The sequence below is a fragment of the Chiloscyllium plagiosum genome, unplaced genomic scaffold (genome assembly GCF_037043375.1).
Source record: "Chiloscyllium plagiosum isolate Xiang-an unplaced genomic scaffold, Cpla_swu_hap1 HiC_scaffold_6, whole genome shotgun sequence".
In the NCBI taxonomy this organism is placed as follows: Eukaryota; Metazoa; Chordata; class Chondrichthyes; order Orectolobiformes; family Hemiscylliidae; genus Chiloscyllium; species Chiloscyllium plagiosum.
In genome coordinates this window covers 19,443,526-19,461,136 of record NW_028270144.1, presented here as the reverse complement: position 1 = coordinate 19,461,136, position 17,611 = coordinate 19,443,526, and the positions used below count along the sequence as shown (strand labels likewise).

General features: G+C 43.1%; 1 protein-coding gene across 1 annotated transcript in view; it reads left to right on the top strand.

Moving 5' to 3' along the window:
• Positions 1-17,611, top strand: part of tm9sf2 (transmembrane 9 superfamily member 2) — a 64,817-nt gene that overhangs the window by 6,687 nt on the left and 40,519 nt on the right. Inside the window, exons 2-3 of the mRNA XM_043691298.2 lie at positions 5,984-6,051; positions 6,231-6,324. Coding sequence (XP_043547233.1) covers positions 5,984-6,051; positions 6,231-6,324 — 162 coding nt within the window. The remainder of the gene's footprint in view (positions 1-5,983; positions 6,052-6,230; positions 6,325-17,611) is intronic.

Genomic DNA, 17,611 nt, shown 5'->3' with positions numbered 1-17,611 from the left:
CAATAATGTCTTCTTGCTAAGATTAATATATTGAGTTTCTTGCTAATTCCTAAATTCTCTACTATTTCCAGGAGTTTTGAATAATTTTCTCCATGAAGAAACATTAATTACCTGTTTAGGTTTGCTGCCACTTCCTTGTTCCCTGTTATAAATTCTCCTGACCCTCCTTGTAATGAATCTGTAATGATTGGGATGAGTTTGACAAGGTGGATCCCACTGAGTATGAGATCCCTGGCTGACAGATATAAGCAGGAGTCTCAGAGAATCTTCTCACTCAAGGAACTGGCTCTGAGCTAGCTGGTCAAAGTTCATGTATTGTGCAGCTGTAAATGAAGGGTGACTTGATGATTAGATACTAGCCTCTGTGCAATTATTTCAGTGGCGATGAGAAAAAATAGTATGCTCCTGAAGAAAATTTACTCCCAACAGTCATCTTTGAGACTGGTTCAGCATTTCTGACATAATGCCTTTTATTTGAGAAGCTTAACTTGTTCGATCCTGTTGCCAAAGACTGGGCCCAGTGTGTGGAAAGAATACATTTTTATCTCTAGGCAAATGACATTGGGGCAGAGGAGAAGCAAAGAGTAATTCTTCTGACTGTTTGGGGACCCGTGGCTGTTTTGGTTATTAGGAGCCTAAATTTCTCTGAGGCACCAAATACTAAAGTCTTTTTCAAGAGTTGATGGATTTAGTTAAGGAATATTATGATCCCAGGCCTCCCATAATTCTGAGATGCTATTGGTTTTACTTGGCAGTTCAAGAACCAGGGGAATCCATATCGCAATTTTTGATGAGGTTAAGATGACTGACCGAGGCATGAGATTTTGCGTTAACCCTGAATAATATGCTGAGAGACCGTTTGGTAAGTGGGATTAATAATGTAACCCGCAAAAGTGCCTACTAGCTGAAGCCCAATTGGACTTCAAACAGGCACTACAATTGGCTTTGTCATGAGCAAATATAGCAAATGGAAAGAGAGTTACAGGGTATCTCCTCTGACACACGTTTTTTTTTTCTTTTTGGTAACTCCAAAAAGGAGGAGAGGAGACTGATTATGTTGGTGTCTTCCCATTGAGGAGGAGTTTATTTTGAAGTTTTGTTTCTTCTGGAAAAAAAAGAAGAAAGAAAAAACATTAAAAAGAAATAAAAACGAGTCTGTTCCATGGGTATGTCAGAGCCCAGGTGTCCCTGGAGAAGGAGCACACGGTGTCCACCAACACCCTTGAGATTTTCAGGTAAAGGTGGGCACCATAGGGGGTGGAGTGTATTATTTCCCTCTCTAACTCTATTTTGATTTGATCCCTGTCCTCTTCCTCACTGTTTGATCACGCAGCATTGCCCTCTGAGAAGGGCACTGCTTGTCACTGGCCACCCTTGTGTTTCCTTTCTTCCTGGTGGTGGAAATTGAATAAAGATTCGTACACCTGTTGTAAAAAAAAAGAAAATATATAAAAAAAAGAGTCTGAGTCTCCTCACTCGAGAGACTGGCTGTGAGCTAGCTGGTCAGTGTCCGTGTTCTGTACATGTGTAAATACAGGGTGACTTGGTAATGGGGTACCAGCCTCTGCAGTTACTGCAGAACCATATTTATTTTTGCTCACTTTTCCTTTTTACATTCCTATAAAAACTTTTGCAGTCAATCTTTTACACTTCTCGCTAGTTTGTTCTATTTTCTTTTTCTTAACCATTTTCTTGGTCTTTCTTTGCACAATTCTTGGGTGTAGTTTTGGTTTTGCACGCACTTTAAAAGTATACTTTGTTGAAATCAGTGGAGAGTTGTACTGGTTGAAAAGCCAACATTCCACTTCATCCTATGTGTCTCCCACCTGTTGAGTTTTAAAATTCTCTCTCCAAAATGTCCTGAATAATGCATGCTATTTCTATTTAATCCATAACTGCAGAGTTTTGCTTCTTCTTTTGATAATAGTTTTGGTATACTGCTATTTCAATTTGTGTTAGATTAGATTCCCTACAGTGTAGAAGCAGGCCATTTGGCCCAACCAGTCCACACCAACCCTCCGAAGAGTAACCCACCCAGATCCATTTCCCTCTGACTATTGCACCTAACACTATGGGCAATGTGGGAGGAAACCGGAGCACCCGGTGGAAACCTACGCAGACACGAGGAGAATGTGTAAACTCCACACAGTCACCTGAGGTGGGAATTGAACCCGGGTCCCTGGCACTGTCAGGCAGTGGTGCTAACCACTGAGCCACAAAGCTGCCTTGTTAAGAGTCAACCACATTGCTGTGGGTCTGGAGTCACATGTTAACCAGACTAGGTAAGGATGGTAGTTTACATCCCTGAAGGACATTAGTGACCCAGATGGGTTTTACCCAACAATTGACAATGGATTCATGGTCATCAGTAGACTCTTAATTCCAGGTTTTTGTTGAATTCAAATTCTACCATCTGCCGTGTCAGATTCTAACCCGGGTCCCCAGAACATTATTTGGGTCTCTGGATTAACAGTCCAGCAATAATACACTCAGCCATCTCCTCCCATGTTCTCTTGGCATTAATTAGATGTATTTTCTATAGAAAAGTTAAATGTTTATAACCATGTTTGTACAGTCTGAAAATGAGTTTACAGAATTTTCTGACATGCATCAGTTAGTTTGATTCAAAGTCAACATGTTTTTCCTTCTCCTGTGGAGATTTGTAAGCTTCTTTGCTTTTTCCAAAGGAATTTGGACCAAACAGGTGACTTATTCTTAGGAGATGGGCATTACTAGCCAGGCCAGTGTTTATTGCTCATAGCTAATTACTGTTGAGAAGACAGTAGTGAGGTGCCTTCACAAAATGCTGCAATGCGGAGGTATTCCTGCAGTACTGTTTGGGAGGAAGATCCAGGGATGATTGGTGATGATTTTGGCAGGAATAGAATTCCTGGTGTGAAGACCATAGGGGAGATAAAAGTTTTTAGACTTTATGGAAACCTGTTTTGGTGTTTGTACATTCTAATATCTGAATACAAGAAAACCAAACAGAGCTGAGCAGTGTGGGTGGTTGCAGGGATCTGCAGCCAAAATAACTTTGATTCTTTAGGCATTTTTTCATTGAAAGTTGATGAATCCAGACTCTTCCTGTCTTCTGTGGTCATGTTGGAAGATTTCAGAATTGTTCTCTTTCAAATGATCTAAAATCCCAGCACAGTTACCAGTGGACCATTATCATGTGTCTAAACCCCAAGATTGGACTCTTATCCAATAAACCCTGAAACTGCGTCTGGACCCTCAGACTCTCCTGGGCCTGCAAGTTCTTAGACGAATAAATCCATGTCCCTGGTAGTGGTAGGTAGAAAACTTTCTACTTAAAAAAGATCTGACTCATTGCAAGGAATATGTAACATTCTATTGAAGTTGTTTTTCTGAAAAATGTGTCAAGTTAAAAAGACCTTGTTCGACCTGTTTAGGGTGTTGCTCCTTATATCATTATTTGTTTTGATGTACTCATGGGATGTGAGCATGCTGGGTGGGCCAGCATTTATTTCCCATCCCTAATTGTTCTTGAGAAGGTGATGATGAGCTGCCATTTTAAATGGTTGGAGTCCATGTGCCATTGGTACACCCACAATGCTGTAAAGGAGGGAATTTCAGAATTTTGACCCAGCAACACTGAAGGAACAGAGATGTTCAAAGTTTGGGTGAAGATTTGTAGCTCGGGTGCTCGTTGTTGTGGTTCTGTTCACCGAGCTGGAAATTTTTGTTGCAAACGTTTCGTCCCCTGTCTAGGTGACATCCTCAGTGCTTGGGAGCCTCCGGTGAAGCGCTTCTGTGGTGTTTCCTCCGGCATTTATAGTGGCCTGTCCCTGCCGCTTCGGTTGTCAGTTTCAGCTGTCCGCTGTAGTGGCCGGTATATTGGGTCCAGGTCGATGTGTTTGTTGATGGAGTTTGTGGATGAGTGCCATGCTTCTAGGAATTCCCTGGCTGTTCTTTGTTTGGCTTGCCCTATAATGGTAGTGTTGTCCCAGTCGAATTCATGTCGTCTGCGTCTGTGGCTACTAAGGATAGCTGGTCGTGGCGTTTCGTGGCTAGTTGATGTTCATGGATGCGGATCGTCAGCTGTCTTCCTGTTTGTCCTATATAGTGTTTTGTGCAGTCCCTGCATGGGATTTTGTACACTACATTAGTTTTGCTCATGCTGGGTACACTAATGTAGTGTACAAAATCATGTCAAGCTTCTTATCGATCCAGGCAAATGAGGAGTATTCCGCCACACTCCAGACTTGTACCTTGTAGATAAATGGTGGACAAGCTTTGAGGAGTCAGGAGATGAATTTCTCACCGTAGTATTCCTAGCCTCTGACCTGTTCATTGCCACTGTATTTATATGGTGAGTCCAGTTGAGTTTCTTGCATTTGTAATCCTCAGGATGTTGATAGTGAGGAATTATTACTCTGGAGTGTGCTGGAAGGGTCGCAAATTAGGGCTCCAACCTCCTTCAAGTCAGGAAGGACCAGCACGAGGGACTACTAAGGCTGTCAGTTTCTGTCATGGGCTCTGGGGGATTTCATAAATTGACTTGATTATGCCATCCAGTTTTGAACTTCCCTAAACTTATCATGTCACTGTATATAGCACTATGTCAGTAGTTAACAAAATAAGAAACTAAGAATATTTTTTACCCTCCACTCAATGTTTGTATTTTTTCCTTTTCTAACTGTGGGGATTGTGTACTTGGGCGTTGTAAAAGGATATAAATTAGATGGGTGAATGGTTGAGCTGTGAGAACGATGCAGAAATGCTCCAATTGGACAAGCTGAGTGAGTGGGAAAATGTAAGGAAGATGCGGAATAATGTGGATAAATATGAGCCTATCTATTTTAGGATCAAAAACAGGAAAGCAGATTATTAACTGAATGGTGTGAAGTAACAGAGGAAATATACAACGAGACCTGGGTGTCCTTGTATGCCAGATGCTGAAAATAAGCATGCAGGTCCATCAGACATAAAGGAGATAAATGGTATGTGGGTCTTCATAGCAAGGGATTCGAGAACAGGATCAAGAATGTCTCCTGCAGGTATACAGGACTTTGATGAGTCCACATTTAGAATGTGCTGTTTTGGCCTCATCTGAGGAAGGAATTTGGTACTATAGACAGAGTATAGCGAAGGTTAACCAGACAGATTCCTGGGATAGCAGGACTCGTGTATGACAAGAGGTTGAATTCTTAAGGATTATAAGGGGGCATCTCCTAGAAGGATAAGGGTGAAAAGCAGGAGCGGGCTGTTGAGTTGGATTAACAGCCTTGATCATAACCAATGGCAGAGCAGGCTTGAAAGGCTGAATGCCCTACTCATTCTATTTTCTGTTTTTCTGTGTTTAAATCCTGACTTATTACTGTTTTTGCTAATGTTATACAGTCAACAATTATCAATTCAATTTGGTCTATTTTTGCCATTAGGTAAAAACAGTTTGGTTACAATTCATAGTTATTTTCTTCTTAATGAAAAAAAAAGTGTGCATATTCTTTTAATCTGAATTAGGTAAAATTAGGCAATTTACATGTTGAATGAACTTCTGCATTTGTGTTGACTCAGGAAATGATGGGGTTTGATTTACAGTGCACTATCTCCAATGAGTTATGACATTGTCAAGTGATACTCACCACTATGTGACAGTGTAAGATGGAGATTTATTGCAGTGTATGTGTGGTCAAGTGGTGTTTGTTCAATTCACACTGCAGGCATCTTGAATAAGGCTAATTCATTGGGCAAGACATATGCAATACAAATCATGCAGGAGCAAGAATGACCAGTGTTGCTGAACTTGTGAATATTGTGTAATTAACACAAAATGCCTCGACTCTGTATTAAGCTTCAACTGTTTAAAGTTCTGCTACATCTTGCTTTGTAAAACCCAACAATTTTTGAAATGCCTGCTAATCTTATTGTCTATCCCCAAAAGTGCACTAAAAATCATCTTGCCTTTGGTTACTTTTAATGTTGCTAATTTCTTTTACCTTTATTCCCCTTCTAGAATGCTATTGAACTATTTGTGAACAGGTTGGACTCAGTGGAATCTGTCTTGCCTTATGAATATGCTGCGTAAGTAAATTAATTTAAATCTTTTGGAATACTTCACTTTTTTTTGACCTAATATAGTATATTTTCAAGATGTGTCGCTATGCCCAACCATTTTACAAACTTTGCACCATAAGTGAAGATATGTTAAAGTGGTATAATTACAGGAGACAAGGTCCTGAAAGTGTTTCTTCCTTCTACAGATTTGATTTCTGTCAACTGGAAGAGGAAAAGCGTCCCTCGGAAAACCTTGGTCAAGTACTGTTTGGTGAGAGGATTGAGTCATCTCCATACAAGGTATCAGTTTACCTAAGTAAGATGTTGTGGGTTTTAGGCAAATTGTCTGTGCTATTGCTTTAACTTTTTGGTGTAAAGATGTCTCATTCTAAGATATAGAAGAAACTGAGGCAGTGGATAGTCTAAAAATATTTGTTGTTCAGTTCCTTTATTAATGTAGTATGTGAGATACACAAAATGAAACCTTGTTTGCTGTAGTAACTGCTGATTTCAGGCAACTGTAATGCTCATAGTGATAGAGAGAAGAAAATTGTCCAAGATTACTATAGATTATTCTCATTGTTAATTTGTTTTGTCTTTTGAATTGAGCTGTCATCAACCTTACTCTGGTTATGAATGCTAATTATGAGGATTCATGCCCATTTCCAAACCGGCTAAGGAGATAGTAAGGTAGACAGGCAAAGGGCTGGAAAAACACAGCCAGTCAGGCAGCATCAGGAGGTGGAGAAGTCGATGTTTCGGGTGTAACCCTTCTTGCCAGTCCTGAAGAACAGCTGTGTTCTTCCAGCCTCCTGCTTGTCCACCTTGAATTCCAGCATCTGCAGTTTTTTTTTCTATAACCAAGGAGACAGTAAGGTTTGCAGATGCTAGGAGCAAGAATTGATAGATGTGAAGCTGGAAAAGCACAGCAGGTCGGCAGCATCCGAAGAGAAGGAAAGTCAACATTTCGGGCCAAAACCCTTCATCAGGGCTGGGGTGGGGGCGGGAGAGCCCTGAAGTAAAAATAAAAGGGGGAAGCTGGGCCTGGAGCTAGGGGAAGGTTAGTTTGGATGGTAATACCTGGATGCAGGCAGGCGTCCAACACAATAACCCCTACCTGCGTCCACCTATCACCATCCACACCATTCCTCTATTTACTTCTGAACTCCCCTCCACCTTTCCAGTCCACATAAAGGGGTTAGGCACGAAATGTTGACTTTCCTGCTCCTTGGATGCTGTCTGACATGCTGTGCTTCTCCAAACCAGCTAAACTGGATAAAAGCTATTGCACTGAAATGTCAGAAAATTACACCAAATTAAAAAATTTAAAGTAAAACATTTAAAAGGGTACTTTTTTATAAATATAGTTTTCTCTTTCAGTCCCTGTCCCCTTTAAAAGAAATGTTCAAAGTTTGTGCCAAGATTTGTAGCTCGGGTGCTCGTTGTTGTGGTTCTATTCGCCGAGCTGGAAGTTTTTGTTGCAAACGTTTTGTCCCCTGGCTAGGCGACATCATCAGTGCTTGGGAGCCTCCTGCGAAGCGCTTCTTTGATGTTTCCTCCGGTGTTTATAGTGGTTATACCACTATAAACACCGGAGGAAACATCAAAGAAGAGCTTCGCAGGAGGCTCCCAAGCACTGATGATGTCGCCCATCCAGGGGACGAAACGTTTGCAACAAAAACTTCCAGCTCGGCGAACAGAACCACAACAAATGTTCACATGCTACATTTCCTGGGTGACTCACCAGTCTCCTTTGAAAAGGAGTACTAGCTTTCCAAAATAAAGTCCATTTTCATCAGACGGCTTGTTGGAAAGATACTTTGCTATTGCAGCTTGCATAATCTTCCTTTCAAGAAAATAGAGTCATAGAGTCATACAGCACAGAAATGGCCCTTTTGGCCCATTGATTCTGCACCTACATAACTACCACTTAAAAGTGTGCTAATTCCAATTTCCTGCACTTGTCCCATATCCTATGATGTTTCAAGTGCTTGTTTAAATATTTTATAAAGGTTGTAAGATTTCTGGCCTCCACTATCTTCCCAGGCAGTGCTTTCTAGATTCTTACCAACCACTGAGTAAATCTCCTGCCTTTTACCCTCTGAATCTCCTGCCTTTTACCTTAGAGGAGAAAGTGAGTCTGCAGATGCTGGAGATCAAAGTTGAAACTTTATTGCTGGAACAGCACAGCAGGTCAGGCAGCATCCAGGGAACAGGAGATTCGACGTTTCGGGCACAGGCCCTTCTTCAGACCTTAGAACCCTGCCCTCTCACAATTGACTCCTCAACCTAGGGAAACAGTTGCTCTCTATTCACCCTGTTCCTATCTCTCATAATGTAATACACTTCAATCATGTCCCTCCTCAGTCTTCTCTGCTCTAAATGAAACAATCCAAGCCTATCTAGACTCTCCCTGTCACTCACTTTCTCCATCCTAGGCAATATGCTGGTGAACCTCTGCTGTACCACCTCTGGTTCTGTCACATCCTTCCTGTAACCAGAACTACGTCCAATTCTCCAGCTGTGGATAGACCAACTTTCCGTACAACTCCAATATTACCTCCTTACTCTTACATTCTATTCCACAACTGATGAAGTCACGTGTCCCATATGCCGCCTTAACTATCCTATTCATGTGCTTTGCTGACTTCAGGGATCTGTGAATAATTACTCAAGATCCCTCTTCTTCTAAGCTGCCCGATGTCCTGCCATTCATTTTAATACTCACTCATCCTGATTCTTCTTCCAAAGTGCACTTATGAGGATTAGGATGGTGATGGCGGAGTAGGAAAACTTCCAGGCTCAGCCCAGGACTTGCCCTTTCCATCTGCTTCTCTTTTTGTTTTCTCGTCTTGTTCTCTCTTCTTTAGTTTTTTTTAGTTTTTTTTTTAACTTCCCTTGTGAAGAGAGAGTTGTGGTGATGGCATCAGGACATTGCAGCAGCTGAGGGCCAAAAGCAGGCCGAGAACAGAGGAGCATGGCCAGTGGTTGGCGGGATCAGAACGAAGCGGGATCTGGAGTGGTGTAGAACAGGACAGCTGGTGTAGAGTGGAATGGAGCAGCTGCAGGCTGGGAGCCAGGAGCAAGGCAGTTGGCAGGTTTGGGGCAAGGAACATGGGCGGCTGGCGATCACTGGGCTGAGGGCCCGGAGTCGGGGCGGCTGGCGGTCACTGGACTGGTGGCCTGGAGCTGGGGCGGCTGGCGGTCACTGGGCAGGTGGCCAGGAGCTGGGGCGGCTGGCAGTCACTGGGCTGGTGGCCTGGAGCCGGGGCTGGTGGCCTGGAGCCGGGACGGCTGGCGGTCACTGGGCTGGGGGCCCGGAGCTGGGGCGGCTGGGGGCCTGGAACCGGGACGGCTAGTGGTCACTGGGCTGGGGGCCCGGAGCTGGGGCGGCTGGTGGTCACTGGGCTAAGGGCCCGGAGCCGGGGCAGCTGGTGGTCACTGGACTGGGGGCCCGGAGCCGGGGCGGCTGGTGGTCACTGGGCTAAGGGCCCGGAGCCGGGGCAGCTGGTGGTCACTGGACTGGGGGCCCGGAGCCGGGGCGGCTAGCAGTCACTGGGCTGGTGGCCCAGAGCTGGGGTGGCTGGCGGTCACTGGGCTGGGGGCCCGGAGCCGGAATGGCTGGCGGTCACTGGGCTGGGGGCCCGGAGCCGGGACGGCTGGCAGTCACTGGGCTGCGGTACAGAGTAAGGTGGTTGGAGGGCTGCAGGCCCGGAGCCGGGACGGCTGGTGGTCAGTTGGGGTCGCCCCAACATTGGGGTGAGTGAGACCATGTGTGGAAAGTTCCTAGTGTCGAGTGATGGCAGGCTATTTAAGGACTGTAGTGACTACCTTTTAACTTTCTTCCTTTATTTTCCCATTTATACTGTGAACTATAATGTAGGTCTTTTGTTTTTTTCTTTATTTCTCTATTTTTATACCCAATCTATTTTAGTACCTAAGATTTGTAACTAGGTACTTTGTACCTCAGAGTGCGCCATGTGGTGTCATTGTCAACTTCTTAGTGTACTCCTGTACTTTTGTACTTAATAAGATGTGACCATAAACCTAATTCTACATACCACATGCTACTGTTCTACGTATCTGACCAACCATCTATATTTTCCTGCAACCTGCAGCCATCTTCTTCACTATTAACCACCTTACAATCTTGGTGTCATCTACAGACTTGCTTAACATTCCTCTCACATTTTCATCTATGTATATAACAAGCAATAAGGGTCTAAGTACTGATCATTGTGGTACACTGCTGGAAACCGGCCTTCAGTCATTTGAACAGACCTCTGCTAATTTGCTTTGTATCCTATTACTAAGCCAATTTCTGATCCATTTTGTCACGTTTTGCTGAATTCCATGTGCTTTAATCTTTTGAATCAGTCTCCCGTTTGGGACCTTATCAGAGGGATCTTGCTAAAATCTATATAAAAACTGTACTTCCCTCAAGCACACACTTGATCACATTTTTGAAAAGTTTGAGCAAATTTGTTAGATGTGACATTCCTCTGACAAAACCATGCTGACTATCCCTAATTAATCTATGCCTTTCCAAGTCGATATTAATTCTCTCCTTCAGAATTTTCTCCAATGATTTCACTACCACTGACATGAGAGTCGCCAATTTGTAATTTCCTGCTTCAGCTCTGCCACCTATTTTGAAAAAATGGGACCACATTAGCCATCGAGGAGAAAGTGAGGGCTGCAGATGCTGGAGATCAGAGCTGGAAATGTACCTTCTTCGGAGGTACATGGAATAGTGTAGGTTAGATAGGCTTCAGATTGGTATGAGGAGAGATTCCTGAAGAAGGGCTTATGCCCGAAACGTCGATTCTCCTGTTCCTTGGATGCTGCCTGACCTGCTGCGCTTTTCCAGCAACACATTTTCACCACATTAGCCATCCTCCAGTCCTCTGGCACTTCCCCTATAGCCAGAGAGGAATTAAAAATTTGTGTCAGATCCCCTGCAATTTCCTGCCTTGCTTCCCGCAGCAACCTGGAATGCAGTGCATCTGTGCCAGAATTCCTAAATTCCATATCTATGTTCTCCTTTTCCAGAGTGAAGACCGAGCAGAAGTATTCCATTTAACACCCAATATTCTGCAGCTTCATTTTATACGTTGCCCCTTTGGTCTCTAATGGGCCGAACTCTTCCCCTGGTTAGTCTCTACCCTTTAATGAATGTATAAAATATCTTAGGATTCTGCCTAATCCTGTTTGCAAGTCCTTTTCATGCCCCCTTTTTGCTCTTCCAATTACTTTCTAGATTCCCTCATCCACTTCCTATATTCCTCTACGGCTGCAGTTGAATTGCTTCCTTTGGACTTGCTAAAAGCCTTTCTTTTTCTCATCCAGTTCTGAATTGTCCTAGACATTCTAGGTTATCTGAACTTATTGCTGCTACATTTCCCCCTCAAGGGTGCAAGTCAAGCCTATATTGTCCTCTGCTCCTACTGCTCTGCTCTGCTCTGCTGTGGTCTTACCCGCAAGGAACTTTTCCCAATCAACTTTGCCCAGATCCTGCTTTATTTTAATAAAATCTGCCTTACTTACCCAATCCAAGCTGTCTTTTGCTTGCCATTTTTTTCCTTGTCTATAACAAATTTGAACTGTTCCATGTTGTGGTCACTCACTAAAATGTTCCTCTACTGCCATATCAAACACATGTCTAGCTTCTTTCTGCAGAACTGGATCCAACACTCTGCCATCCCTTGTTGGGCCTTCTCTCTTCATTTTAAGTAGTATGCTTCTTTTGTATTCTTCCTGCCAAGGTGGGCGTTAAATTTCCCATAGCACTCTCCATCTCACTTAATCTTATGTCACTTTGTAGATTCATTGTATCCCATTCACAACTTAACTTTCAAACACACCTTTGTGTAATTGGCAAATTTAACAATCAGACATTGGACCCTTCATTAAACTCATTAATCTAGATTTTTGAATGTTTGAGGCCCACTACTGATTCCGATCTTTTATCCATGCTGATATGTTACTTCTTGCATCATAAACTCTTATTTTGTGTGATGACCTTTTGACATGACATCTTGTCAACTGCCTCCTGGAAACCGAGGTGCACCACATTGACGTGTTTTTCTCCACATTGCTTGTTAGTTCCTCAAAGAATATTATAAATTAGTCAAACATGATTTTTATTTTAGAATATATTATTGACTCTGCCTGATTGCATTGATATTTTCCAATTACTTGCCACAACCTAATTAATGATAGATGCCTGCATTTCAAGATGTTGTGTAAACCCCACCTACTTTTCTCTTCAATTGCTCTGTGTTTTCTCACTTGCTATAAATTTGATCAGTGTTTTTTGGCTCCTTTTAATGTAGAAACACAACAAGGAAGTGTTTAGAGATAAGGAACTACAATGATCCCTTCCTTTGTCTTTATTGTACAGCTCCCTGGCGTGTGATGATTCAGTTGGATGCAGAAAAGCAGTTTCCAATATTGTTTCTCATTGCTGTATTTCCTGGCTCTTTTAATCACACTGTGCTCTATTTTCTCAGTGCTGCTGTGATCTTTTATTTTTAACCTTTTTATTTGGTCCTTCGTCCTTAATGCAATTCCTAGTTTTCATTCCTGCGATCATGCATTTTACCAGCATGCATCTATCTTAAACATAGGAAAGTATTCCAAAGCACTTCTAACAGTGTAATGAGATAAAATGCCATTAAACTGAAGAAGAAAATAATGGTAATGAAAACTTAATTAATCACATAATTAACTTTTCTGGGTACCAGTGTTTGACTGTAATGAACTGGTGTAGAGATATATCATACTTGATAAAGTATCCTCACATATGAAGTTGCTTGCTCCCAGAAGTTTATTTTTACTCTGCACTGTTTTGTGTGATGAGAATAATCAAGGATAGTACCAAGATTATGATGCTTGAAACTTGCTTTGCAACTGGACCTTGGGAGTGTCCTAGGTGTTTACATTTTTCCTGTAGCCACCCCAAAATGTACTCCAGAAAGGGCAGGATAATTGTTAAAAGTTAAGGGAAATGAGTGAGGAGGGGATATATTGTAGCCCCACTGATTATGTGCACTTTCATGTGAACTATGTTATGATTTGATTAGATTAGATTACTTAGTGTGGAAACAGGCCCTTCGGCCCAACAAGTCCACACCGACCCGCCGAAGCACAACCCACCCAGACCCATTCCCCTACATTTACCCCTGCCCCTAACACTACGGGCAATTTAGCATGGCCAATTCACCTAACCTGCACATTTTTGGACTGTGGGAGGAAACCGGAGCACCCGGAGGAAACCCATACAGACACTGGGAGAATATGCAAACTCCACACAGTCAGTCGCCTGAGGCGGAAATTGAACCCGGATCTCTGCCGCTGTGAGGCAGCAGTGCTAACAACTGTACCACCATGCCGCCCACAGTTGAGTTGAAGCAGAGAAAATGCTTTATATATAATATTGCTTGGAGGAGTAGGTTTAGATTAGATTCCCTATGTTGAAGGATTGTGGAGGGGAGAAGACATCCAAATTTTGTGGACAAAGTTAGTGTGGTTTCAAGAGGGGAAAGGAGGAGTGGAAATCAACAAAGTCAAGCAAAGGTTTGAGGGATACTAATAGAGCTAAAGACCAATAAGATCTAGTCGAATGCATCCTAAGATATTAAAGGAAGTGGTGGATGCATTGGCAGGAATGGGTCCACATTAAAAATGCCAATCTAGTCCCATTTGCCAGCATTTGGCCCATATCTTTGAGGAATCATTAGATTCTGGAAAAGTTGGAAAACTGCCAATTTAAAAAGTTTTATTTAGGAAGGGAAGGAGACAAAAATTAGGTAACTATTGACTACTCAACTTAAAGTCTGTTCTTGGGAAAATGTTACTCTAAAGGATGTAATAGTAGAGCATTTCGAAGTACATAATATAATAAAGCAGTCACCACGGCCCCAGGAAGGGGAGATCATGTCTAATGCATTTATTAGAATTCTTTGAGGAAGTGACAAGCAGGATAGATAAAGCAACAGCAGTGGATGTAATATATTTGGATTTTTTAGAAGGCACTTGACATGGTACCACATGTTAGGCTACTTAATAAGATAAGAGCCCATGGTGTTAGAAGTAATGGAAGACAGAGTTGGGACAAGGGGAGAATTTTCAGGAGCAATTAATGACTTGGATGAGGAAAGTGAGTATATTGTAGCTAGGTTTGTGGATGACACAAAAATAGGTAAGAGGGCAAGTGATGAGGGTGATTAATGATTTAGAGTCATAGAATCATAGAGTTGTACAGAATGGAAACAGACCCTTCGGTCCAATCTGTCCATCCCGACCAGATATCCCAACCCAATCTAGTCCCACCTGCCAGCACCCGGCCCATATCCCTCCAAACCCTTCCTATTCATATACCCATCCAAATGCCTCTTAAATGTTGCAATTGTACCAGCCTCCACCACTTCCTCTGGCAGCTCATTCCATACATGTACCACCCTCTGTGTGAAAAAGTTGCCCTTAGGTCTCTTTTATATCTTTCCCCTCTCACTCTAAACCTATGCCCTCTAGTTCTGGGCTCCCCGACCACAGGGAAAAGACTTTGTCTACTTATCGTATCTATGCCCCTCATAATTTTGTAAATCTCTATAAGTTCACCCCTCAACTCTGATTCTCCAGGGAAAACAGCCCCAGCCTGTTTAGCCTCTCCCTATAGCTCAAATCCTAAAACCCTGGCAACATCCTTGTCCATCTTTTCTGAACCCTTTCAAGTTTCACAACATCTTTCCAATAGGAAGGAGACCAGAATTGCACACAATATTCCAACAGTGGCCTAACCAATGTCCTGTACAGCCACAACATGACCTCCCAACTCCTGTACTCACCTCCTGTACCAATAAAGGAAAGCATACCAAACACCACCTTCATTATCCTATCTACCTGCGACTCCACTTTCAAGGAGCTATGAACCTGCACTCCAAGGTCTCTTTGTTCAGCAACACTCCCCAGGACCTTACCATTAAGTGTATGAGTCCTGCTACGATTTGCTTTCCCAAAATGCAACACCTCGCATTTATCTGAATGAAACTCCATCTGCCACTTCTCAGCCCATTGGCCCACCTGGTCAAGATCCTGTTGTAACTTGAGGTAACCTTCTTCACTGTCCACTACACCTCCAATTTTGGTGTCAACTGCAAATTTACTAATTATACCGCTTATGCTCGCATCCAAATCATTTATGTAAATGACAAAAAGTAGTGGACCCAGCACCATTCCTTGTGGCACTGTACTGGTCACAGGCCTCCAGTCTGAAAAACAACCCTCCACCACCACCCTCTGTCTTCTACCTTTGAGCCAGTTCTGTATTCAAATAGCTAGTTCTCCCTGTATTCCAGTCTCCCATGGGAACCTTGTTGAACGCCTTACTGAAGTCCATATAGATCACATCTACCGCTCTGCCCTCATCAATTCTCTTGGTTACTTCAAAATCTCAATCAAGTTTGTGAGACATGATTTCCCACGCACAAAGCCATGTTGACTATCCCTAATCAGTCCTTACCTTTCCAAATACATGTACGTCCCTCAGGATTCCCTCCAACAACTTGCCCACCACTGAGTTCAGGCTCACTGGTCTATAGTTCCCTGGTTTGTCCTTACCACCCTTCTTAAACAGTGGCACCACTTTAGCCACCCTCCAATCTTCCGACACCTCACCTGTGACTATCAATGATACAAATCTCTCAGCAAGAAGGTCCAGCAATCACTTCTCCAGCTTCCCACAGAGTTCTAGGATAGACCTGATCAGGTCCTGGGGATTTATCCACCTTTATGCGTTTCAAGACATCCAGCACTTCCTCCTCTGTAGTATGAACATTTTGGAATTCAATGTGGGGAGTGAGGCAGCACAATGGCAAAATTCACAGACAACACAAAAATTGGCCGTGTTTGGATTGTGTAGAGGGTAGATGTAAACTCAAAAATGGCAGAGATGGGTTGGTGGAGTAGGTAGGAAAGTGGCGATGGAATTCAACTCTGATAAGTGTGAGGTAATACATTTAGGGAGGTCAAAAGGCAAATAAACGGGAACATACTAAGAGGCGTAGATGAAGTGCACAGGTCCCTAAAGGTTGCATTACAGGAGGGGCGTAGTTGCTCTGGAGAGAGTGCAGACAGCATTGACTAGAATGTTACCAGGACTGGACAATTGTCGCAATGAGGAGACGTTGGAGAGGCTGGGATTGTTTTCCTTAGAACAGAGAAGTCTGAGGGGTGACATAGAATTAGAATTAGAGTTTATTGTCACTATACTCAAATATAGGAATACAGGAGTCAAAAAGTGTGGCACTGGAAAATCGCAGCAGGTCAGCCAGCATCCAAGGAGCAGGAGAGTTGATGTTTCAGCCATAAGCTCTTCAATACGAATCATATAAATGACAAAAAGTAGTGGACCCAGCACCATTCCTTGTGAAAAGTGTACAAATCGCCTTTCTCCAGTGCCATTTTATTTATGGAATAAAATTGTAATGGGTACAGATAAGAGTACACAGCAGGAACCTGTTTCTCTTGGCAGAGAGTTTAAAAACTAGGGTTCACAAATTCAAGTTTGGTGGCAGATGGATTAGAGGGGATGCGAAGAAAAACGTCTTTTTACGCAGGGAGTGGTAGATGACTGGAATTCACTGCCTGAGTTGTGGGGTGGAGGCAGAGATCCTATACTTTCTTAAAAAGTACTTGGATTTGTGCAGTCAGCTACAGGCTGATGGACAGTGTCTTGAAGATGCTATTAAAAGGGCATCTGCGAACTTTTGGGTTGGCATGCACAAGATAGGCTGAACGGACCACTTCTGCGATTAGCTTACCTATGGTATGGAAACAGGCCCTTCGGCCCAACAAGTCTGTGCCGACCCTCCAAAGAGTAATCCACCCAAACCCATTTCCCTACCCCTATATTTACCACTGACTAATGCACCTTACACTATGGGCGATTTAGCATGGCCAATTCACCTGACCTGCACATCTTTGGATTGTGGGAGGAGACCGGAGCACCCGGAGGAAACCCACGCACACATAGGGAGAATGTGCAAACTCCACACAGTCACCCGAGGTGGGAATCGAACCCGGGTCCCTGGCGCTGAAAGGTAGCAGTGCTAACCACTGAGCCATTGTGCTGCCCCGTGTGCTATATTATTTCTCTGGTTCTATGATGCACAGAATCTACAGAGGACTATTGACAGTAAGTAAGTGGGTAAAAATTCAGCAGATTGAATATTATGTGGGGAAAATGTGAAGTTATGCATTTTTGCAGGAAGAATAGAGGGTTGAATATTATTTAAATAAAGAACAACTGCAGAAACGTATTGTACAGAGGAATTTGGGAGCTCTTCTGCATAAATCTCAAAAAAGCTACTATACAAGATCACCAGGTATTAGGGAAGGACACTGGAATGTTGGCCTTTATTTCGAAGGTGGTGTATAAAAATCGGAGCAAAAACAGAAGTTGCTGGAAAAGCTCAGCAGGTCTGGCAGCAACTGTGGAGAGAATTCCAAGTTAACATTTCAGGTCTGGTGACACTTCCTCAGAATGTTACCTTTAATGTCTCTTCTGAGATGATGCCAGACCTGC